This window comes from Ptychodera flava, chromosome 8 (genome assembly GCF_041260155.1).
Source record: "Ptychodera flava strain L36383 chromosome 8, AS_Pfla_20210202, whole genome shotgun sequence".
Lineage (NCBI taxonomy): Eukaryota > Metazoa > Hemichordata > Enteropneusta > Ptychoderidae > Ptychodera > Ptychodera flava.
The window spans coordinates 15392835-15417874 of record NC_091935.1 but is presented as its reverse complement, the minus strand read 5'-3'; the positions used below and the strand labels follow the sequence as shown (position 1 = coordinate 15417874).

General features: G+C 36.7%; 3 protein-coding genes across 8 annotated transcripts in view; 2 read left to right on the top strand and 1 right to left on the bottom strand.

The window, feature by feature from the left end:
• On the bottom strand, positions 1–5121 carry LOC139138622 (NADH dehydrogenase [ubiquinone] 1 beta subcomplex subunit 7-like). Its single transcript, XM_070707077.1, has 3 exons — positions 4957–5121; positions 1283–1451; positions 1–840 (listed from the first exon to the last, which is right to left on the bottom strand). The coding sequence occupies exons 1-3, from the start codon at positions 5066–5068 to the stop codon at positions 741–743; spliced, it is 381 nt and encodes a 126-aa protein (XP_070563178.1). The 5' UTR covers positions 5069–5121; the 3' UTR covers positions 1–740.
• Positions 5122–7212: 2091 nt separating this feature from the next.
• Positions 7213–19531, top strand: LOC139138618 (glutathione peroxidase-like). Of its 3 annotated transcripts, none has more exons than XR_011553645.1 (7): positions 7213–7373; positions 13141–13241; positions 14535–14682; positions 15644–15792; positions 16124–16148; positions 18338–18544; positions 18634–19531. XR_011553645.1 is itself a non-coding variant. In XM_070707070.1 (7 exons), the coding sequence occupies exons 1-7, from the start codon at positions 7278–7280 to the stop codon at positions 18899–18901; spliced, it is 612 nt and encodes a 203-aa protein (XP_070563171.1). In that variant the 5' UTR covers positions 7213–7277; the 3' UTR covers positions 18902–19531. The 3 variants fall into 3 exon arrangements, 2 of the variants coding, with proteins under 2 accessions (XP_070563171.1, XP_070563169.1); XM_070707070.1 differs by lacking the exon at positions 16124–16148 and adding an exon at positions 16318–16342 and having other exon boundaries at positions 18338–18397; positions 18869–19531; XM_070707068.1 differs by having other exon boundaries at positions 18338–18397; positions 18869–19531.
• Positions 19532–21353: 1822 nt separating this feature from the next.
• Positions 21354–25040, top strand: part of LOC139138616 (nucleoredoxin-like protein 2) — a 30212-nt gene continuing 26525 nt past the window's right edge. Inside the window, exons 1-2 of one of the 4 annotated variants that reach the window (XM_070707064.1) lie at positions 21354–21633; positions 23391–23760. In XM_070707064.1, coding sequence (XP_070563165.1) covers positions 23471–23760 — 290 coding nt within the window. In that variant the 5' untranslated portion in view covers positions 21354–21633; positions 23391–23470. Of the gene's footprint in view, positions 21634–23378; positions 23761–25040 lie in introns of all 4 variants that reach the window. The other 3 variants (XM_070707066.1, XM_070707065.1, XM_070707067.1) reach the window with 3 other exon arrangements.

Here is a 25040-nt window from a genome sequence, read left to right as displayed (position 1 = left end):
TCACATTTACTCCAATCATCTTTTATTTTCATGCGTAAAAAAATCAGCACATGGATTGGTCATTACACAGACATAAAAGAGCTGGTAATCAAGTTAGATAACAAAGATAGTTTGTTATGTTATTATTTACAAACTGGACGATTTTATGCCCTCAGGCATTATGCCTTACACCATGTAAAATCAGAGTTCTCAAATTACAATTTCATCTATATTAGACAAACATTTTACATGGATGTCCTACAGAGGGTGTCAACCTGATGTTAATTTTCAGAGTTCAAGCTGAAGGTTCCAACAAACAAAACGAGCAATGGCATGGCATAAAGTGAGGTTGGTAGTAGAGGTACTGATATAATGTCAGTCACAATCTCAGACTGTAGTGACATGAGGTATTACATTCGGTGTGCAGAATTCTCTTGAAATTCACTCACTAAAACTGCAGTATACCATTTTGTCACTTCTCTTACAGAGCTTCCATATACCACTACCTCAATCTTTTTTCAACTAAACTGTTTTTATTTTCAAAAACTATTATCAATTTACACATCAAAGTTGTTTGAACATGAAGTTGAACAGCACTTGTGCCATCAAAAAATATTTCAGATGTTTTTTCATCTTATTTTTGAAAACTCCCATATTTGTCATATCAGTTTGCTTGCAAACCATCTGCTGTGACATATTCTCACTATACATCAAACATGCTGAGCTCTATAATACAAAACACCACACACAGAAGATATTTTTTATTCTTTCAACTTTTCCCTTTCTTCCTTGAGTCGCTTTCTCTTCGCCCTCTCCAGTAGCCTCCTCTCTCTTTCATATTCTTTCATTCTCATGACATAGCTGTGAGAGGCAGAAAAAAGATGTGGTGTCAGTTAACCCTCTGAGTGCTGTAATTTTTTCCCTCCAAAATTTCAGTACAACATTTCACAAATTTTCATGAACTTTTCCCCTAATTTTTTGAGAGTCTTGGACCAAATGGACATCATATTTCATTGGCGAAAGCTTTTCATCAAAATTTTGGCAAAAATCTGAAAAAATTTACTGGGGTATATTTAATTTCATGTCTATGCAACAAAACATTTCTGCAATCCTCAAACCATTCTACTGTATTTTCCAGTCTCATTTCACACAGTGCAATCTAATCAAATACTTGAAAACCTTTCACCGGTGACCCAATGCCAGGAGATGGGTGAATGGTTTTCAATACTTGAAAACCTTTCACCTGTGACCCAATGCCAGGAGATGGGTGACTGGTTTTCTCATGGTGATTTCTACTACTTACTCATCATATTCACACTGCTCGTATTCATGTTTTTCATGTTTGCAATTGTTAAACCATGGGTAGGTGTCCCGTCTGCATTTCATCAAGGCCATGTACAAGTGTGCACAGTAGTCTCGTTTCTCCAAGGGGACCCTGGCCTTGTTCATCTCCTCCTGTGTGGCAACCATTACTGAACACAACAAAAAAAAAAACGCAGAGTAAGAATTCAAACAAATGAGTAAAAACTGGTGAGAATTCACTGGAAGTGTCTTTGTTGATCAAAGGCTGGGAAAGGAGTGATGTGCCAGATTTTATTGTACTTCAGAGTATCTAACTACACAATTTCTTAGCTATTGGAAGTTACATGCTGTCTCACACACACTCCTGCAATCTTTGGCACCGCAAAACTCAACATACTTTGAGAGGAACTTAGGCTATCTGTAGTCTTTGAAGCTGATATAATACATGTAATGATCATTTAGGCAAATGTATTAAGTATTGTTTAAGACTAAATCTGAAGACAACAACTTGCATATCTTCAGATCATTTCCTCATTAAGCGTTGGCAAAGGAAATTTTGTCATAGATGTTTTTTATAACAGATTGAGAAAGCTCAGAAAAAGTATTTTCAACTCCAAGTGTTTCATGACCACAGAGTATAAAACTGGTAATGTTACCGTTTCAAATGTGGATTCCAAATGTTTTTACACCACAATGTAATGAATGAGCTAGAAAGTCATACCAAATGTTTTGAAATAAAATCTCCTAAGCAATGATTGCAATTAGGAATGCGTAATATCAACAAATGGATGGTTTTTGCTGTTTTCTTTATGAACTTGTACATTATGTTAGTTAGTTAGTTAAGTTGATTACGGTGACATGAGATATCCATATTTCAAATAGATTACAATTCAGCACGAAGTTAACACCTCCAAGCCCAATGGACTTACAAGTCACTACAAAGACATTTCAAATTATTAGGAAAATCAGATGATAACATGATTGACCCAGCAATACAGACATGGGGTTGCCAGTCAAATATGGTGTGCTGTAAAGGAAATGCAGACGACTTTGGGTGCAGATGGGGCCCTTCCATGATTTGACCATCTGAATAAAATATTTGATTGTTGATAAATATCCAAACTCAGTGCAAGCAATATGCACCAAACAAATTATGTTTCTGTGCATCACTATAAATTTTCTTTATTAGTGCAGTGCTGCATATTGAGTTTACAGTACACAATGTTATGGAAAGTCTTAAACAGCCTAGTCTGACATGACCCTAGCTCAAACAAACTCAGCCAAGAACCAAGTTAGAACCCAACTCTACCAAAATTAAACATACCGTAGTTTTCAATACCGCAACAGGAAACAAAACTGCACCTTACTCAATACTTGTCAAAACATTGATATTTTAGTTATTGTATTGATTATGCAGTAAATTTGCAGCAATAAATAAGCTTATCTTCACGTTTATCTTTCGCATCAGAAATGAAACCAGGACTCTACCTTAGGCTCAGGACTTGAAACAAGGATCACAATGTTTTTTGATCAAGCTGAACTAAATCAAGCTCACTGTATATTGCTGCACTTTAATGGTTGTTTTTGCAAACGAATAATGGGATGTTTTATTTTATCTTGTAGTATCAAGTGAAAAGACTAAGGAAATCAGCTGGTCATGAGGGCTAGAACCACTGAATATTTGTTTGACGTGTGGATTCACCATTCTAATGGTGCCACTGACACAAATGTAATAGACAAAACTTTACACAGTCCAAACTTGACAGGATGATCATGTGTATCTATCTCAAATGACTCAACACTGGCAGAGTCATGATCAAACCAAGTGAATTTACTCATCCAGGAGAACATGAGGCAACAGATCAAATACAGCATAAAGAGATCCCAGAGTACCCTTAATTGTCAATCAGCAGAAAAAATTTGGAGTTTGTCTGCAGTTATGACTTTCTACTTTTATTGGGGGGAGGGGAGGGGGTTAATCAAGCCATAAACAATAACTTTAGAGAACTGCCAGAAAACAAATTGGGGCATGCCTGAGATCCATGTTGTATCAGGATACTTTCTCTCTGGATGAGTGTACCACTTTAGAAGGATCATTGGTAGCTTTGCATATGGGTCTATGTGTTTCCATGGACGTCTGTGATGCGTCAATGGTGTTTCTGGCATTACAAATCCTCTGTGCAAGCGTGACCAAGCGAACACATAGACTTGTACATACACTATTCAATAGCGCTGATTGCAAATGACGTCATTGTTCTCTCTAATTAATATGCATAAATAAATATTTTTCTGCATTTTCCGCATGAACGATGAAAATTAAACCTGTGAGTGTTTGAATGGCTATTTAGCGTCACACTTATTCTTATGAATTGATGACTGAGACTACAAGCTGCAACAACAGCCACGCATACAACAACAAAATTTGTCCGAATTTCAGCATATTTGTCCGAAAGTCGCGAAAGTGCAACTATATTTAGTAACAAACCCGAAATCGCGATCAACACTATTTCAAATGGCAAAACATTTGCACAGTGACAACATGCAGCAAATTATCTGGTTTTCTGAAGAGACACCTCAATCGGTAAATCTGCAAGTTCCTCCTTGGTATTAGCTGCAAAATTGTAGCGCTACAGTGAGGCGGTCGGTGATTTTTGGTTTTTGCGACTTCACTCACCAGTAGCGCTACAATGCCGATGGCCCTGTAGAGGTCAAAACAAGCGCATCCCACTGGACAAGGCGTGTTGATGTGCAATGCTACATATTTATTGCATTTTGTTGTACCGATTTATCTGTACTCAAGACTAAACACTATACTACACTAACCTTATCATTTACGGGGTTTGGCATTTGTTCAAAACGTCGATGGCGTTCCATATACATTGAGCATGGGGCATCCATGTTTCTGGGGGCCGCCATTACCGGAAGTTGGTAATGGCTACTCCCAGAAATGTTTTCAGAACGCGATCGTCGTGTTTGAACATATTCCAAACCCCATAAACGACAAGGTTAGTGCAGTATAGTCTTTAGTCTTCAGTAGTGATAAATCAGTACGACCAAATGCAGTAAATATGTAGCATTGCACATCAACACGCCTCGTCCAGTGGGATGTGCTTTTTTTGACCTCTACAGTGCCATCGGCATCGTACACTGGTGAGCGAAGTCGCAAAAACCAAAAATCACCGACCGCCTCACCTTAGCGCTACAATTTTGCAGCTACCTTGGTATATGTGATGTAAAATATTCTGTTACCAGCAAATGCACTAAACGTTGTTATTTTGAGTGTTACTTGTGTTTTAACAGTAGCACACCACATTATCGGATGATTAGGGTTAGGGATTTCGAGGGTTCGTGACCTGCTGGAGCATCCACAGAGCAAGAGATAGTGGGATTCGAGAGATCTGTACATGCATTGCAGAGTGGCAACTAGCGTGCATCTAGTAATATATTTGCAATACCAGATACAGTATAGTAAGCGAAGGTAATGGCGTTGAATTTGCCTGTGATCATCTTTGCCGGTTCGAATCCCAGAAGTAATCCTACTATGATGTACGTGTGTGTGCTGAATGTCTGCAGAACGGGGCCGGTGTGGTAAACGCGTACGGTAAATGCGCACGGTTTAGCCCGTTCATTGAAAGTCGCGAATTACAAGATGATATATTTCATTAACTACTGCACCTCTCTCTTTTCTTCCATCTGGAAAACCGTACAATGGGTCAAATGTTGGTAACTTTTCCAAATCCGGAGCTGTATCCGAATGTGTCACGTACGCCGTCCACATCTGCCCCATCTTGGATCGTCCACAAGATGGCCGAAATTTACCGAGCGAACTCGAAGTTTAGACAGTGGGTCAAGGGTCAACAGGGTTGAGCAACGAGCAACTATCTTTTGGAGAAATAAATCAGAATATTTGGGAGAAATTTGTTCTTCTTCGTTATTTGAAGAAAGCGACCTCTCTTACAGATAATCTCTTTTTTCTCAAACCAGTAAAACGGTCGGAGCGCAACAGCAGTTATACAGTATTAGGCAGCGCTCATTAATTTAAAAAGGGGGGATTAACAATCCATCTTTTCTTCAGAGGCCCTAACACCCTCAAAATAGTTTCAAGTCCCGGTACCTCCCTTCATAATTACAATAACCTTGTAGTCCTCTTTTTGCGATTCCCCTGCAGACGACAAAGTGGCCTATATGCTATCGTTTTATGTACGGCGCTATGCAAAGTACTTAAAAGAAACTGACCGATGCAAAACTAGGTCAAGTGTCAAACTTTTACTTTTACAGTGCCTTTATTTACCCTAAAAATTTAATTTTGTCAAAGTTATCGTCAAAACTTAGACAAAACAATCAAATATTATTTTTGCAAGGTCAAAACTATGAGAATTTGGCCAAATGGGTGCCATACTTAGACCAATGGTTAAATTCCAATGACAAGGGAAAAATGGAAATACTTATCTATTTTTACTGTTGTTTCGCTCTGCGTATCAACTACGGATTCTAATAGCTATATTAAGGTAGCACACAGCGTAGGGATAAATTTTCAGAAAAAAGTACAGTCCTTCATAACTTTTCATTTTGGTGTTTTGAAGTATGTGAGGAGCTTTTTTTGAAAGAAACAAATTAAGCTGTTTTATACCATCTTCTGTCATGAAAGTCTATAAATGTACCATTTCTTCTTAATAGCATGAAGACAGGGATTTCTGGCTACTTTAATTTCAAATTTTAGATGATTTCGCTCAATGCATTTCAATGTCTTTTAGCAACTTTCATTTTATGGAGTTTGTGTTCATAATTTTAATTATTGTTCAAGAAAAAATTATTATTAAATTATCAATAATTTTCATAATTAATCTGGGATATGTCTTTTGGCTAAAATGCTTAGACTTACAGGGCCATAGCCTGACAAAATTACAAAAAGGGAGAACATAGCTTCACTAAGACTTGGGTAATGAACATAAATTTACATATTGATGGTGTGGAAAGTTCGAGGTGCTGACACCTGCCCTCCCCACCCTCCTATGCACCACAGGCTACGACCCTGAATTATCTATCAATTTTATTTTATGGAGTGTATTTTTTTATAATTTAGAGTTACACCATGGTGTTTTATAACGCCACTTTTTCATTGAGTCGGGTGACTGTCTCTGGAATCCTTCATCCAATGATTGAAGATAATGTAACTCTCGCTACTAGGGGTGCTTCGACTGAAGCCCCACAGAAACTATCCGCTAAAACAAATTTTGCTGGGTGACACCTCTTTCTCGGATCTTCTGAATCATCTGTTATTGATAGTAAAGAAAACAATTTTTGATTGTAAAATAAAGAAGATGATCCCTTCTTTAAGATTAGTGAAGTTAAATATTAGAACTTCAAAGCAGACTGAACTTTATATTGCAAAAAGAAATGAGAGATACAGAAAGTGTTTAGACAAATGGTCGAATTTTGAAGTATGACTCCTCTATCAGAAATAGAAGTACGATGTATGTGTATGTATTTTCTGTATTTTCTTTCTTTTCCTTTTTTCTCAAGTCATCTGTTGTAAAAGGGAAGAACTCGAAATAAAAAAAAATAAAAACAAAAAAACTCTCGCTACTAAAAGATGGGTTTAGTACTTGTGTTTGGTTTACATCGATTGTATTTTGCTTAGGGAGTACTTTATGCACTGATAAAATTTATAATTTGATAGTTTTAATTGCAATGAATACACTGCAGTTGATCAGTCATATCACGGAAATGATATTATTCTTAATTGTGTCAGTAAAGTATCCATAAAGAAGGTACATATTTGACAATTTTTATATTTTCAAGTCCCCTTTTGCAGTAACAATAGTTTTCGGATGCTCTCTGACACAGTGTCGCGTTTTTTCACCCCTGTCCTCTGTATATGAGCGCTACCTTAACTAGTGACTAACTGTTAAGTGGTTGAGGGCGCACAAACATTTTAAACCATGTGATCATTTTGAGTAAAGTTGTATACGAATATTTCAGCGAAGTAGGCGTATATGATTTTCGCAGTTCATAGGTCGTTGGCCAGATTACCTGCGTCTCAAATTAAACAGGTGGCCGCACTTTTGATCCCCACAAGGTTTATCGCCATGGTAAGTATGATTTCAATGAAAATTCTCCAACAAGTCAAACTCAGAACGCTGCAAACGAAAGCTCTGGCGTGCAGTGTCTGTGGTATGGTGGTTTGTGTTGTATTTCTCGGTTGTTTACAGCTTTATCACACTATTCACAGGTTTGAATATACCACCCACGCGCCCATACGGCGATAGAGTGATGTCAGATGGCTCATAGCTCAGTGGATTCACGGTTTCTCTACCCCTTTGTAATTTATGCCGTACACTTGTGTTGTCCACAGTTCAACGCAATGTTCTGGCAAGGTATACATAACTTTTAGCTGTGGTTGTATAGCTTCGTAGAGGAAGCAATGGCAACGGTATTTCTACATGGCTCCGGACTACTCCTACTCTTAGGACTTATGCCTCTCCTGCACCTTATGGCATTATATCCACAACATTAATTTTCCATGCTAATATAATGTCATTTAAATTTCAAATTTTAATGTATCTAATTATGCTGATCTCATGCAACATGGTAATTGACAAGCCAGACAGCACTGTGTGAACCCATTTAGCCATTCTGGTGTTTTTAGCCAGACACACAATTTTGTGTGACATTGAAATTAGACGAGCAGAGATCCCAAATGTGAATTAGATTATGCAGCTCAAACAACACCTCAAGGTTATGTCTCCTTAAACCACCCGTCATCTTATACAAGGATGAAAATGTGCTATTTAGGATCTGAAGGTTGTAGTATTCATGTTTGTTCATCATCATCCAGTGGGTATGGCTTTGCAGCGACAGCAGTGTAACTACCTGTAAATTCACCTGTAACTGCAGAATGACTGTAAATTGTACTTTAACTAATCCAGTAATTTCTGAAAAAAATTCTTGACAGTTGAGTGACCTCTAGAATTTAGTGTTTTAAGTTTTCTAGACAATGATTTGCAGTCTGACTTTACAGCAAAGCCAACCTGGATGATGGGTCACTCAGCCAGAAGTCAGAGGTCAACACACATGACTGGCATAATTTTCAGTATGCATGACAATAGAATCTTGGGTTATTTGAATATGTGTACAGTACAATTTTGCCATTTTTATGGCTTAAATATACTACTAAGAGAGTAGATTGGGAAAAACTTAATCTTTATTTATGCACATTTCAGGGTTATCCTGAGTGCTGTTTTAACATTAGTATCGCCTGAACAGTTATTTAATGGATAACTACATCAGTGTGTGTTGCTACATGGCTGTATCCCTATACAATAAACAAATACCGAGTGTAATTTAAGTAGCATATCTGAACAAGCTAGTACATAGACCATAATAAATATTTCATATCATTTTGTGAGATAATATTTGAGCAATAAAGCACTCCCAGCGATGGTATACCATAGGATTTTGACCAGTTCACGACATATGCACGAGTGATAGCGAGTGCCTATATGAAGTGAACTGGTCAAAATCGAGTGGTATACCGTCACTGGGTGTGATTTATTGCTATTATATCATAACAGTATATTGAAATTCTGCCATAGAACGTCATAAAGAGTTTTTTGCTCAAGCTGAGAGCTCACGCGTATGCCAACCTTGGTATCCCCAATATACCATGGTTCTTTTCACATCTTGACCAATCAGATTGCTGTATTTGGGCCATTGATATACTGGTATGGTATAATATATGATATCAGACAGAAGAAGAATGGCATATGTTAATTATTAGTCCCCACGGACATCGTCCGAGGGGACTTATAGGTTTGGTCATGTCCGTGCGTGCGTGCGTCCGTCCGTGCGTCCGTGCGTCCGTCCGTTCACGCAGATATCTCAGAGACGCCTGCAGCGATTTCATTCAAACTTGGTACAAGGATTACATCATATGTCATACAGATGCACGTCGATTTGTTTCCTGATACGATCCAATATGGCTGCCAGGCGGCCATTTTATTACGATTTTTTCATGTACAGAGCAATAACTCAGGCATGTTTCAACTGATTTTATTCAAAGTTGATACAAGGACATTGACCAATGTCATAGATATGCACTTTAATTTTTTTTGTGATACGATCCAATATGGCTGCCGTGCGGCCATTTTGTTACGATTTTTTCATGTACAGAGCCATAACTCAGACATATCTCAACTGATTTTATTCAAAGTTGGTACAAGGACATTGACCTATGTCATACATATACACGTAAATTTGTTTTGTGATACGATCCAATATGGCCGCCAGGCGGCCATTTTATTATGATTTTTTCATGTACAGAGCCATTACTCAGGCATGTTTCAACAGATTTTATTCAAAGTTGGTACAAGGACATTGATCAATGTCATAGCCATGCACATCAATTTATTTTGTGATACAATCCAATATGGCCGCTGTGCGGCCATTTTGTTACGATTTTTTAATATACAGAGCCATAACTCAGGCATATCTCAACCGATTTTATTCAAAGTTGGTACAAGGACATTGACCTATGTCATAAACATGCACATTGATTTGTTTTGTAATACGATCCAATATGGCCGCCGTGTGGCCATTTTATTACGTTTTTTCATGTCCAGAACCAAACTCAGACATGTAACAAGCGATTTTGTTCAAAGTTGGTAAAAGGAGATTGACCAATGTCATACATATGCACGTTAATTTGTTTTGTGATACGATTCAATATGGCTGCTGTGCGGCCATTTTATTACAATTTTTCATGTACAGAGCCATTACTCAGGCATGTTTCAACAAATTTTATACAAAGTTGGTACAAGGACATTGACCTATGTCATACATATGCACATTGACTTGTTTTGTGATACGATCCAATATGGCCACCATGTGGCCATTTTATTACCATTTTTTCATGTCCTGAACTACAACTCAGACATGTATCAAGCGAATTTATTCGAAAGTATTTTTATCACAGACCTAATGAAGAGGACTCTATCCTCTCTGAGGGCCTGTAATCAAAGTACCTATTAACAAGTGGGGACTGTGTCATCAACGATGACTTGTGTTTTGTCTATCTTTGCATAACTGACCTTGCCATGCATAATCTTGAAAAACAGATACCAGAAAGATAGGTATATTTCTAGAGGCATTACATCCTGTAGTGTTCATCTCTTTTGAAGCTACATACTGTATGTTGAACAGATGCACAGCTACTATCAAAAGTTGACTCACATTGAAAAATGTTCTGAATATTTTATTGACATACATTTCATTTATTAGTCCAGGAAGTCTTCACAGGAAAGCAATTTTATACAGGTCTTAATAAATGCCAGTGCCACTGTGCAATATTAGTGAAGGTGTTGTGTAAAGAATTTCAGTATTCAAATTTATGAAAGACAAAAATGCAGTTGTTTGGGTTTGATACTTCTAATTTTACTCTGGTTAAGTACCACTTATGTTCAAAATTGTATCTAGAAGACCTAATTTCAATCAGTTAATAACCAAATATTTGCCAAAATTTCCAAAGAGAAATTCTACACTCTTTTTATTGCAGTAAAGTAGGTTGGTGCTGATCCTTTATGGTCATGTCTAACTATTTATGTCTATCTGTATTTTTTACTTACCATCAGAAAATAGCAATAGAATGACAGTGCTTTAGGTTGAATGCTATGAAATTAAGTGCAACTTTAGGTAACATTTTCCAAATTTACAAAATTCCACTAATGCCATGTATAAATGAACAAGACTGGCATTTTTTCATAGTATGGATGAAGGTCAAAAGTCATCGAGATGCTCGACTAATGGTTATCCAGTGAAGTGACAATTTACATCTCTTTCCTTGAAAGTTCAGACAACTAATCAAAAGTTACAAAATGATTCACTGATGGTATCTTCCGTAAAAACATAGGGCCAAAGTCCCTGAAGCTACTATAGACATGGATACAAAATTAAGTATTTCCTTACTGTATGAAATTATCTCACTAAGGTCATCCTACGGACAAGTAAACTAAATATTAAAGCTGTCTGACCAGCGGTTTTGAAAGAACAAGCAACTCAACAGTTGACAGAGCTCTGTTGAGTTATGTAGAGAATAACCTTTTGTGACACATGTATTGATGAAGAAGGTGGATATCTTTGATTAACATTGTGAGTTCTGTTTAATAAGTTGAGACTGTACATACTCAGAGAAAGCACACTGAAGAGACAAAGGTTTGAAACTTAAGAAGTTCAAGGTCATCAAAAGCATTATAAGGAATCATGTTACACTTTCATTGCACTGTTTACACAGATTGCACAATTGCTATAAATAGCACATGAGGAATCTTTATACAGCCCAGCTTTACTATAAAAACCCTATCACTTTGACCACTCTTTTAATTGACCACTCTATTTTTTTCCTCAAAAGTAATTTTATTTTATCCTTACCAAGTCAACCATAAATGGAAATTAGAACTTTCTCTATCTCTATTGACTATTTTGAGCACTTTCTTTTAGATAACATACAGGGCACAATAAATGACGGTTCAGAATATGTCAAAGTTGGGATTCAGGAAAGTTGCCTTTACATGTTTTAATCCTCCAAGATGGTAAGCATTTCACTATGAACTGTCAAAAAAAGTTGAACTTTCTGATAATTCTACACTAAAATTATTTTGGCTTTGATGATTTCCTAATTAATTCAATTATTTAAAATCATATTAATTATTTTTTCTGGGTGAATTGATAGGGTTTATACAGTACAAGAATTACATACAATGTAAGTCAAATTTTGACCAAAAATGACAAAAAAATTCCTTAAAAATACAGATTTGCATATTTCATCACAATTTGAACAAGTCTAAGTTGGGTTACCCCTAGGGACCTGTATACCAAATAACAAAGCTGTCTGACCAGTGGTTATGAAGAAGAAGATTTTTTACCAAAAACACCTTTTTTGGCATTAATTTGCCTATTTTCAACAATATCAAAAAATTAAAAAAAATAGTTTCTCAAAATCGTATTTTTCATCTACACAACAAATATCAAATCAGTAAGTACTGCGGTTCTCAAGATATTTGAGTGGACGGACGCCTCACAAACGGACATACATACATACATACATACATACAGACTGACGACGGACGCCGGACGGATACCCATCCCAATAGCTTCTATAGACTATAGTCTATAGTAGCTAAAAAATCAGGCAAAGCAAAGGGATTTCTGAAAAAATACAGATTATTCAGGAGATATTTTGCTGACTGGGCATTCAGAATTGTGAGGATCTATTGAACAGCTGGTCATTTGGAAATGATGTATGGGTGGCCAGATGTTGATTATATTAATATCAAAGTGAAAACAAACATAGTCAGAAAGTAGTAACACACTTTTGCATTCTGCCATTGGGAAGATCTGATATGACTTTCAACTGTGTTGCCTAAGCTTAAATGAGAGTTTATTATGTGCATCGGCTTTCAATCCTGTCAGAGGGATGATCTGACGTGATGGTTATAATATGATGCGTAAAGTCAAGGAATTGTGACCAAGGATGTGAGCACACTTATGCATTGACTACATAGTAAAAACATGATTTGTTGACATAACTTCACTTTTACCTCTCTTCAAGTTACTCAGTCCACAAATTTGCATAACACCATATATGGTAAAAGAGGCATGTCAGCCATATTTTCCCAGGGAACATTGTAACTCTATCAAAGACCCTTGAGGGAGTGTGCCTCTATACAGTATCAGTGGGGCTCTTGTGGTAATCCGAGTGAAAATAAGCGATTTGCTAATACAGGTGATGGAATTCCTTATGATCTTTTGTTGATAGTATCACATATGCTGATACCATTTCCCGTCACTTTCTGATATTTTCAGGCAGAATCTAAAGACAAGGACTGGTGGAAGAAGGCAAGCTCTATCTATGAGTTCACTGTCAAAGACATTGATGGGAATGACGTTTCTCTGGACAAATACAGGTGTGAAATTGTCACTACGCTTGGTGACAAGTGTCAAGGAATACTCACAAAATATTTTAAAAAGTGTCATTCAGGACAACTGTACATTGACACATTTATGAACTTGTTGATATTTATTGTTTTTTCAGCCTATTGTTGTAAATATGTGAAGCTGTTTATTAATTTGCAAAAACTTAATCAGAACTTTATCAAAGCATGCTCAACAAATCTAGCTCCTTAAAGCATTTATCATTGTAAAACTAGTGAAGTTCATAATTGCCTGAACAATGAGTGAATGTGAATCTGTTTGACAGCGTGGTGTTGTATTTTAAAATCTTTAAGGACAGAAAATGCCATGTAGGGGCTCAAGCCTACTTGGCAACGTCCCAAATAGTTTCGTTCGAATTCTATTTCTTCTCCTTCTCTAATTCTTCTTCCATAAATTTTTTGTCGCTCCTGATCTCAGCAACTATTGCTCGAATCATTTTGAAACTTAACACACATTGTTCAGGGGCAGGGAGTACTTGTGCATGGTACACTTGGACTTCTATTGATTACATGACCTTGGAGACCATGTTGAATTTTAAGAAAATCCACAAAATAGCCTATTCTCAAAAATACAGGGAAAAACCACTTCAAATTTCTTGTGTAGAATGCTTCTGCTTGGTCATACCACTAAAATTTTGAAATCAAATTTTAAGCAACATGACCTTGGCTGCCATTTTGCATTTTTAAAAAATTTCAGTTAAATCTCAGCGTACAAGTACTATAAGTTTGGTGTCTGTTGTATATTGTCATTGCTAAATTTATTCCAAAACTTTTTGATGACCATTGACCTACTTTCCTGTATCTCGGCAACTGCAATAATTGCTAGTAAAGTATTCATAGACATAAGGTACCCACTCCAGCTAATCACTTTCAGAACAAGTACACCTCATTAATTATGTGCATATCTAATTTTGGGCTGACAAATATGTCTGGGCAACTTATGTTGTGTCATATGGAGCAGTAAGGATCAAACATTCTCAGCTAACAAAGTGGAATAAAAATTGCTTTTGCTACAAATTACTCGGTATAAACTTGTCCCCAGTAACGCTTTAAATATACCTATTGCCATAATATCAATGTTTGTGTTGATTTATTTTATGTTACCATACTAAGGTATATTCTCTTTGACAGTGGTATGTCCTTGATGCAGTGACTGTGTGGTCAACATTTATGTCACCAGATACAAATACCATATGTCATGTATACTGACAAATAATACATGTATGGCTGTCATCCAACTGTGTGTTATCTTTGTGGTCTTTGCAGAGGTCATGTCACCCTCATCGTCAATGTAGCCTCTAACTGAGGTTTCACGGCGAAGAACTACACTCAGCTACAACAATTGCACGCTAAGTACGCTGAGTCCAAAGGTCTTCGCATCCTGGCATTCCCATGCAACCAGTTTGGAAAGCAGGTCAGTTTCTGAAAGGATGTTGCATAATGCTAAACTTACGTGTATATTTATAGAATATTTCAGTGACACATCTGCACATGAAGGAAAATAGATTTCCTGGAATGTGAGATTGCAGTACAGAGTGTTAGGACTACTTGTTGGCGCCTTTCCTGCTTTGGTTGTCTATCACAATTATTGTTTGTGAAACCAAAGTCCATCGGCCTCAACTCTTCTGTTGGTCTTTGTTTACATTGATGATTTACACGGTACAAGTCATTTATATTCCTCTTAAAATTCTATTTAGTTCACCAGTCAGGTTGAGATAATGTAGGTTCTCTCATAGCTCCTGGACATGCAGCTAGACCATCTCAGGCAATACAAGCGCCCTCAACAGTTAAATAAGCCAAGTGCAAGTTGGCTTAGTGAGCTTATGAAGCCAGCCCGGCTGGCTCAGTGAGCCATCCTCACTTGGAAAACTGTCAAAAGTGTGTCACCAGTGGTTGAAAATCAGAGCTGTGTGGTGAATGAAGTGCTATAAGAGCGTCCAGAGATAATGCTGATACACAACCGGCACTTTTAAACTCTGTACTACGATGGACACCATGATCAACCGACCTACCAACCCCTTCTATGTTCAATTCTACCGACAATCAATGAAAGGCTGTATTTAAATTATTTTTAACAGTATTATACTGTCAATCCCAAACTGCCATTCACATGCTCTTGATGGCTTATGTCTCGAACCATAAACAAAGGAATTCTTGAAAAATAGCAACCAGACATCTTGGTTAATGGAAATTTGCCAGTTCTGACCAAGCAAAGTTGTACCCGCCCTGATAATGTGTCTTGCATTTTGTATACCTGGTTATACCATTACCCTGATCTTGACATAATTTGCTATTATCATGCAGAGATCACTGGTCCACGTCTACCCACTGATGTTTACCATAATTGTATCATGATTTGTCATTTGTGTGGATAGGAACCGGGAACCAATGAAGAAATCAAGGAGTTTGCCAAGAGCAAATACGGGGCAGAGTTTGATATGTTTGCCAAGATCAATGTGAATGGAGATGATGCCATCCCATTGTACAAGTATCTCAAGACAAAACAAAAGGGGACTCTCGGAAAGTAAGTGTTCCGTGTCTATGAGTATTTCAGCATGTATTGACTCTTCCATCCCCTTCGAAAGTGGAACGATCCAACATCATATGCAAATCAAAATCAACTGTATCATATTTTACAAATGTCATTGTCTTAGGAAATGGAGCACTACTTACCGATGATTTTCTCCACTGCCTTATTTAACTTTTCTAGTCTGATTTATAGTGTCTTTTGTATTGAATTCTTTTTGATTTTCACTTCATTTGTATATATTTGATTTGTTTTGTAATGTTTTTATTTAACTAACATAATCATACATGGCCTGTATCTACTAACACTTTTATCTAAATCTTTTCAGTTTTATCAAGTGGAATTTTACCAAGGTGAGTTGACTCTGTATGATAACACCCCAATCCACTCCACATGTGTACATGCATAGCGGACTGACTTCACAAAGTCAAAAACAATCCACTATGCAGGTAGCATTGTAGTGGATTGTTTCATGTCAGCATCTATACTGACGTTCCTTTTCTCTCCCATCCAATTATCCAGCCAAATCAAATGGAATTTCTCAAAGGTAAGGTTTAATTAGATAAAAACGTCTTCCTGCTTGTCTGACTGTTGCCTTCAGGATTTCATCCGCATTTAAATCTTTTTCTATAATAAATGGTGTATAATGTGTTTCTGCATCCTTTTCCTTTGGATATGGATTAGGACCAGGCCTCCTTCAGATTTATTTTAGACATTTAGATATCATTCTTAAAATATAGGGTGCGTATACTGCATTGTAGTGATCGTATTCAGAAACTTTAACATGTAAAATGACAGTCAGGACATAGGATACAATATGTCTGCCTGCCCTGTATTTTTTAATCCCTGTATTTTACAAACCTGCAGTTTTCTGTTACTCTCTATTTGGTCTTCATATGTCTTTCCAATACCTATTATTTATCTAGTTGGCTTGTTATCCTTCTGTCTCCCATCTGTGTACTAGCATATGTGAATGAATTTCTATTGTTAGGACTGAAGTAGCTGTCTACAGTCAGGCCATAAATTTTATGCCCAGCAATAAAAATAGTAAATCATACATGTGGTGTGGGGATATTTTAATTCTTCAATGCTTCAAAATGAAAACAAAACTGTAAATTTCTGAAATGTTGTAAACTGTACGTTGACAGTATGGTCTGTCTCAAAGCGTTTGTTTTCCCGCTGATGAAAAAAACCTGTTTCTTGCCTGTAATCACTGCAGAGCATGATGTGAATACTGTAACCTTTATTTACTTTGCTGCCAACAAAGTTGTGTTCATCAAATCAGTTTCTTTCATTTGCTGTTGATTATTTTCCCCATCCTATGAAGGTGGTCCTTTGTCAGTAAAGTTTCTGTGATACTAGTATTTGGCTAGTTGACACCAAAGAATGAATTACATATATGATATGTGCTATTATTAATAATAAGTTGGCAAAGTTTACCATTTTAGGAGATTTTCCATTAAACTGGCTTCAGCATGAGCTAGCTGATCACTATTTTGCATATCAAGCAATAAACAATGGCTTTGTTAGATTTGTTCAAATTTTACTATCTTGCAATTCAAAAAATGTTGGTCATTTCAGGAAAGCTGCTTCTTTAGAAATTTCCTACCCAGTCCATTTAATCCTTAGGCCATCATGGATAACATTATTTGGCCTTCTTGAAATAGTAATGACCCAAGATACTGTTAATTTTTAGGCAATATTAAATGTTGCTAATTTTTATCTGTACCGAAAAACATTTCCTTAGTATTTAAATTGTCATGATACACCTATCAGTAGTGCGTGATTAGGCTGATTTGAGCAGAATATTTCACATGTATTATACAGTGAGATCATGTAGTTAGTTGACAGAATAAAATGGAGTCAAGTATTCAATGTACTGTTTACTCTTGTGAGTACAGCAAGTCATCCTAAATGTACTGGTTACAGTGGTATTTTCTTTGTTGACAGCAATAGGTACAGCAGGTCAGATCACATTGTGTACTCGCAGTATTCCAAACAAAAAGAATTTACTTTTATTATGTCATAAATACAGTGGTTTTATCTCTCAATTGATCTGGGCTTACGAAAAGATGAGAACTGTCCTGGTTCTCTGCCAAAACACGACATTTATTGATTAAACAGAGACAGCAGTCAACTATTGTGTCTGTACTTGGTCAGTGAGTTAATGTTCCTTTGTTGAACAAGAGCAGCATGTTTGGCATTCAAAGCTGGATGTAACAAGTAACTGATGATTTGAAAAGTAAATCATGATTTTTAGGTTTGTTTGTGCTAACACTAATTCTAGCTCTAAATAGTATTGGCAGTCCTTCAATGTTGTCTGTCCACTTTATCTTTACTAGCAACAAAGCTTTTCTACCCTCTATGCTAACATCAAATTCAGTCACTCTGTATCTCTTGGTTAAATGATTTAGGACAATTTATTAGTTGAGCAGAAATACCATGTTGCAGGATTTGTGTTTATTACATCATATAGTAACATTATCACATGATTTCCCAACATCAAAATGTAAACTTTGCTTTTTTTTTTCACTTAATCCAGTTTCTAGTTGACAAGAATGGTCAGCCAGTGAAAAGATACGCTCCAAATACAGAACCTTTTGTAAGTATTTGTTGGCACTATCACAGGCAAGCATCGTCTCACCATTGCTAAACTGGCATACTGCTTTATGAATAACCACATTGGTAGAACTTCAATTATCAAGTGAATATGTAGTTATCTAAACTGTCGTACTTTCCTTCACAATAAGTTCAAAACTCTGTTCTCATGGTTGGAGTGCAACACAAGATTTTATAAGTCTGTCACTGATGCAAAGCTGCGTAGAAGCTGTATTGAAGTCTTGATTTTGTTCTTTTGTATGGATCACCACTCTGAAATTGTACAGATCTACAAGATCTTTGTACTACTAGCTGTATTGCCTCTTCTGCAGACAGATATCAGCTTTTGTAACACAAACACCAATAACATGCGTTGTTCTGACAGGCTGTAAGAGCTAATTGTGCACTCTTGGACCATGCATGCATACCAGAGGATTGAAAATAGCCCCACTTGTATCGTGTTTTTGTGTTTCAGACCGTGGAGAAAGACTTTGACAAGTTCTGGTGAATTTCCCGCCAAATGGAGATGGAAACATGAGTAGGATAGTGTGGATCCCTCACTGGGAAATACTCTGAAAAGAACATCTGATGGACATGTTTGTTCTTGCTCTATGATGGCTGAACCAAAAACCTGTTTGTGGTAGGATCAGCCTGATGAATCGCGTGCTTGCACAGAGCAAACAGTAATCTAGGGATGTTTTTCTCAGTTTATGTCTGAGTGAAATGTACACATCTCTACCTTGTTTAAGAATTGTTTTTGTTGCATTTAATGTAGAGCACAACATGTACACGTTAAACAATCCTTTTCAAACAGAATTTCAGTTTAATTTAGAAGAAAGTTAGAAATAATTGTCACCTATTGTAAGATTGGAAAAAATGAATCTTTTTGTTTAATATTTTTACAACATGTACCTCAACAATACATCATTAGGTTTTTAGTCCTTGTGTAATCTCAATAATAATTTCAGAACTGTATAGATGTTCTATCAAAGAAGGGTTGGGGAAGTGAAAGGCTATCATAGGAGATCATGAAGTAGTGAGGAAAAGAAAACAAGTCTGTATACCTCGTTGCCTGTAACAAATATTCAATGAGACTGTGTTATGTAAAGGAAATGAAAATAAAAAAGTTAAAACATCACTTATGTCGGGGTACTTTTTGAAAGAATTGTTGGCTGCACCTGTAAACCTGTCTGCTCCACCAATGAAACGAAGCCACTGAATACTAGAATAATTGTGTCATTATTTTTCATGGCTTCCTCTCCTTCAGGGACCTGTCGTGTGATGATGTACCAACTTTGAAAAATCATAAAAAAACATGTTGTATATTGAAACTTTGTGGACAAGTGAACTGTTTTCCGGTCTGTGGCATCAACACAAACTCAGTCCCCCACACTTCCTCTCTCTCTCTCTCTCTCTCTCTCTCTCTCTCTCTCTCTCTGTTTATATATATATATATATATATATATATATATATATATATATATATATATATATATATATATCTCTCTCTCGCTCTCACAAAACATAAGATGAGTCATTCTCTTGGTAACTTATACAGGTTTAAGGAGTTTATATTTTCATGATTTAACATTCACATTCTCCTCCAATGAAAGATTTCTTCCTTGTGAACACTGAACCATGCCAAAACCCTGTACTGCCTGTAGGTTTGCATGTGCCCTGCGTCAATTCAACCTTTCCATGTGATCATGCCTGATTTGATTACATCTTGAGAAAGAAAAGACTGTTGTATCTGATGAAAAACTAGGCAAAAGCAGGAGGGAGAATAAAAATGAAAGCCTAGTGTACAAAGTTATCAGTGCTCTTGTTGGTTTAATTTCAGGGCAATGTACCAAAAATGCTGCACAAATTTAACAAAGTATTGCCTGCAGATATGAAGGCTACATAACTTGAATGATACAGTAATGCATTTCCATTGTCTATGCAAATGATATGTTACTGAAGATGAGTAAGCCATTCGGATCATCAAAGACAATTTTGAGGACATTTCAAAATGTTTAACCATTTGAGTACCTGTATAAAATGTACGTAACCCACACAAATTTTTTCAGATTTTTTCCAAACTTTTGGTCAAAAACTGTAGCCAACGAAAAGGGATTTCCATCTAGTCCAAAATCAAAACAATTCCAGAGAAATTCATAAAAGTTTGTAAAATTTTACACTAAAATTTTGGTTTGAAAATTTACAGAACTCAAAGGGTTATTACTGTAAATATATACAGTACTTGCGTGACTGAATGAACAACAGTCATGCAGTCACAAGACCACCTCAAGCACATTCAATATCATAGGAGCTAGGAATTGAAATGGTGGTGGATGTGGTTTAATGTGATTTGAAAGGCCTTCTTATTAAAATGTTCTTTTGATGAAATGGGTCTGTGTTTGTCCACCACAAAATAGGTGTTATCATTTGGCCAATTTAAATGTGATACCAGTCAGCCCTGGTAATTTTTTTATTCACAATATAGAACAATTTTATCGCGTGATAGATTATATATATATCTGTATTATTACTGTACTGTCGCGATAAGTTTACACACACCAAACTTCCAATGTATTTAGGTATACCGCTGCTGATGTTGTTACATTCCCACATAATCACCCAAGTAATCAGGTAGAATTACACATGCTGTTTACGCTACTGGAATTCCACCGGGAGCTGAGCCTAGCCATAAAAGTGGCGGCTGTCCAGATGGGACGGAATATTCCACTTTGTTGAATGAGGACACAAAAATAAAATTTTATTAAATCAATGACTCTTGTTCATTTTCTTACCATTTGTATCATTTACCGAGTGTCACTGCTTTATTTTTTTCTCTCGCTTTTCGTCTTTTATCACCGGTACGCCAATAGCCTTAAAAAGTATACATGTGAACTTACTACCGATCAGTATATCAGTATATATGTGAGTCAAAGTAAAGCTCTGATGGTGGTATTCCTGTCCAAACAGGTTCCCAGTGGCAGTGCACTGCATAACAGAGCACTATCTTAGAGACCTCTAACTTAACCTTATTTGCTAACATGACTCCCTAGGCAAGCTAATAGTCATTGGCGCAATGACAAGTGCGCATGAACACGACAACTGGAGGTCACTGGGCGCGCTGAGGTGTTATCCGAGAGACACGCAGTTGTTGGGAGCAAAGTGGGCTTGCGGCCAGCAAAGTGTCGATCTTGGGAAAGATATTTCTCGTGTTCTGTCGTTAAGGACTGCGTGCAAGGTACAGTACTTCTCCCAAATATTCTGTATGTGCGGTGGCTGGTCAAAGTTGACCGTCAGTAACTTAGTATGGCAGCAAACCTACTTCCGAGTCAATGCAGTGTAGCCGTAGCAACCAATCGCAGAGCAGCAGACGAAAAACGCCAAATGACAGATGTACACGATGCAGTTGGAAACTAACGTACTTGCTAAAACAATAGTTCTTTGAAGAGTCGCAGTCCAACGTTCGTGCATTTTTTATAATGTTACATTAAATTGACGACATTGAAATGCACCTGGAAAGATGGTATCGTTTTAGAAGACATCACTAGACAATATTGAAATAATATGAATTTGTTCACTGGATTACTGATCATGTCATTGAGTTGAACCGATGGTCAGTTACTATGCAAACGATAAACCTGCTCACCAGCAGAAACACGCGTTTTTTTGTTTGTTGTTTAAGTTTGCGGGGAATCCCACTACTGTGACACAACGATATGCATGATATGATATTATATCTGATTGCCTGAACTTGCAGTTGTATTGTAGTTATTATGTAGCCCGTAGTTTTTGCCGGACTTTGATTTTTCTGTGGAGGGGATCATCAATGCATCTGCCACCAAATGTAAATAACAATACACTGACTCACTGAGATAACAACTCCATTATATCTGTTATTAACTTGAAGATAAAAGAGTTCACGAGTACATAAACCCACCTTTATGGTGAGTAAGTACAATATTAATCGTGATTAGGTGCATGAACATTCCATCTACAAAAAGACAAAAAGTCGAGGTATTTTTATTGTGCAGCCCTTGCAGTTACATTTTTTTTTCAGGCTTGGACTTTTGTGAAAAACATTTTCTTATTGACATTGTTATCATCCAAAAGACAGACATTTTGAATACAGAAACCAAGTTTGTTGGCTGTTAATATCATAACACAGTAAATTGAAGTAATGACTTCACCAAGGTCCATTGCGTTGATGGTGGGGTGATCGCGATTTGCAAGCTAATAACTACTGTGCACACCCGGGCAAGATACAAAATGAAAGCTTACAAAAGCAAAGATATGGACAAATGCCAAGCTACTAAATGTGCTAGTCTACACTGGAACTCTCTTTAAAAGGTCCTGGCTTACCGATTTAATTTGAGCATGGTCTTTGTATGAAAATTGAAGCAGTTCAATTACATTCATAAGGTTTCTACCAAAAATGATAAAAGTATTGTTAGTATGAGGTACTAGGTCATCCCTAGGAACTCCAAGTCAAATTACAAACATTTCTGACAAATGGCTTCAGAGAAGAAGACTTTGAATTTTTTTTTAAAGAATGAGAAAAAAATCGAAAATTTTTATGTGCAAATTTTATCCTTTACATGTAATAATTGAACAAATTTTGGTTAGGTCATCCCCAGCCTGCAGGAATACATGTGCAAAATATCAAAACCATTGGACCAGTCGTTCTTCAGATTTTCCTCTTTTGACTATCTTCATATTTATTTTGCTCAATTGCATATTATTCAGCAAAAAATCTTATCTGCCAAATGCTAGAGCTATATATGCTTTGGACACACAGACATAGCGACTTACTTCTACCGTCATGTAAGGACATCCTGTGTCCAGCCAATAGGATGTGTTTGATACTACTGAAGGATAGTTATGGCAAATGGAAGCTAAAACCCCAATTGACTTAAGTGCTGGTATTGAAACATTGGTGCCCTAAAATAAGGGGTGTTTATGGATTTCTAACTTTTATTTTCTTTCAATAGACTTTCACTCAGTATAGTAACCACTTCAAGAAGCTGAAGACCAGTGGGAACGCATCAAACATTACAAGAGACTCTTCTCCATAAGCCAAATAATGGATATTTTCAGTGGGAAAACGCTGACAGACAAAAAACATCAGACAATAAATGCAGAGGAAATCTTGAGGAATAAAGTGGCTGCTTTGTATTTCTCAGCTGGCTGGTGCCCACCATGCAAACAGTTCACACCACTTCTGGCTGAAGTTTACAATGAGCTGATGGAGAAAAAATCACCATTCGAAATCGTGTTTGTTTCCTCAGACAAAAGTGTGCAGGACATGAGACAGTACATGCAAGAGATGCATGCTGATTGGCCGTGTTTGCCCTTTGGAGATCCATTCATAAGGTTTGTATTCTAATTTTGGCTAGAGTGGAGAATACAGGGATCATCATGATAAGCCATATAACAATCCAGTATTATCAATATCACAGATGGTATGTTAATGCATAGAGCCTCAAGAAAATGTTTTCCTTGAGAGTCTATAGATATAATGATTCATTCAAACATGCAAGCATATTACTGCTTATCTTCCACCATGTACCAAGACTTTATGATCTTAACTTGCATACATTTATGCATAGAATTCATTATGGCCACAATGGGAATTATACATGAAGTCTTGTCTTTGTGAAAGTTCCTTGAGCATGTATATACCCACGTATTGCATTTTAATGTTGAACATTTTAACGTATGTAAATACTCTAACAATGAATTTGTGCTGTACATATTGTAATCATCCCCGATGCATAATGCTTGTGTGAAAGTGCCCTTACATTCTTGCAGAAGTTTGTGTATTATGCCCAGGCCCTGTATGTCCACAGAAGGGTGGCACACTGAAGACAGTACGTATTTTAAAAGGGACTCTTGGCTTCGAAGTACTAAGGTGTTTATTTCATCTTTCCTTCCCTAATTACGTTTTATTACACTGGTAATTGCAGGACAAAATATTGAATAGGAACTTATGATCAAATCCCATCCATTATAAATATCTTTCCAAACATCCATCTGCTGCTGTTTCTCAGATATGTAATGACATCACATTGCCAGGATTCAAACATGACACAAAGATAATACACTATGATGTACACTGATTTGTTTTGTAATACATGCCAGGCCACCATGTTGAGTATGGTGCTATGATAGTATTAATGCACTTGTCAGTCCAGCTTGAATGGGGAACATCAAGAGAGCCCTCAGTGCTTGTTTCAAAGAATTCCTTTGTCTAGCGCTCAGTTGTTTTCATAAGGTTTTTGGGGAAATTCTCTGAAGTAAAGACTTTTTAGTGACAAGTTTCACAGAAGTCAATAATATTAACTATTATTTCTAAACAGAGAACACCATTACAACTGATCTAGTACAACTGTAGAAGGAATTTGATCTGGTTTCTTACACGGTTTTCTGTTTGTGTTCACTCTTCCAGCAGTATAATAATTTAAAGTATAATCAGAGAAAGAAGTATCAGTAACCCCATACCTGGTAGACTTATCGTGATTAGCATTCTCAAAAGAATGAATGTTTTTCCATGAAAAATTGTCAAAATTTGTAAGTGGTGTGAATGAAGAAGTATAATATTTTACTAAAGGTACATCTAGAAAATTGTCATTAGATATATAGAGATAATTGGC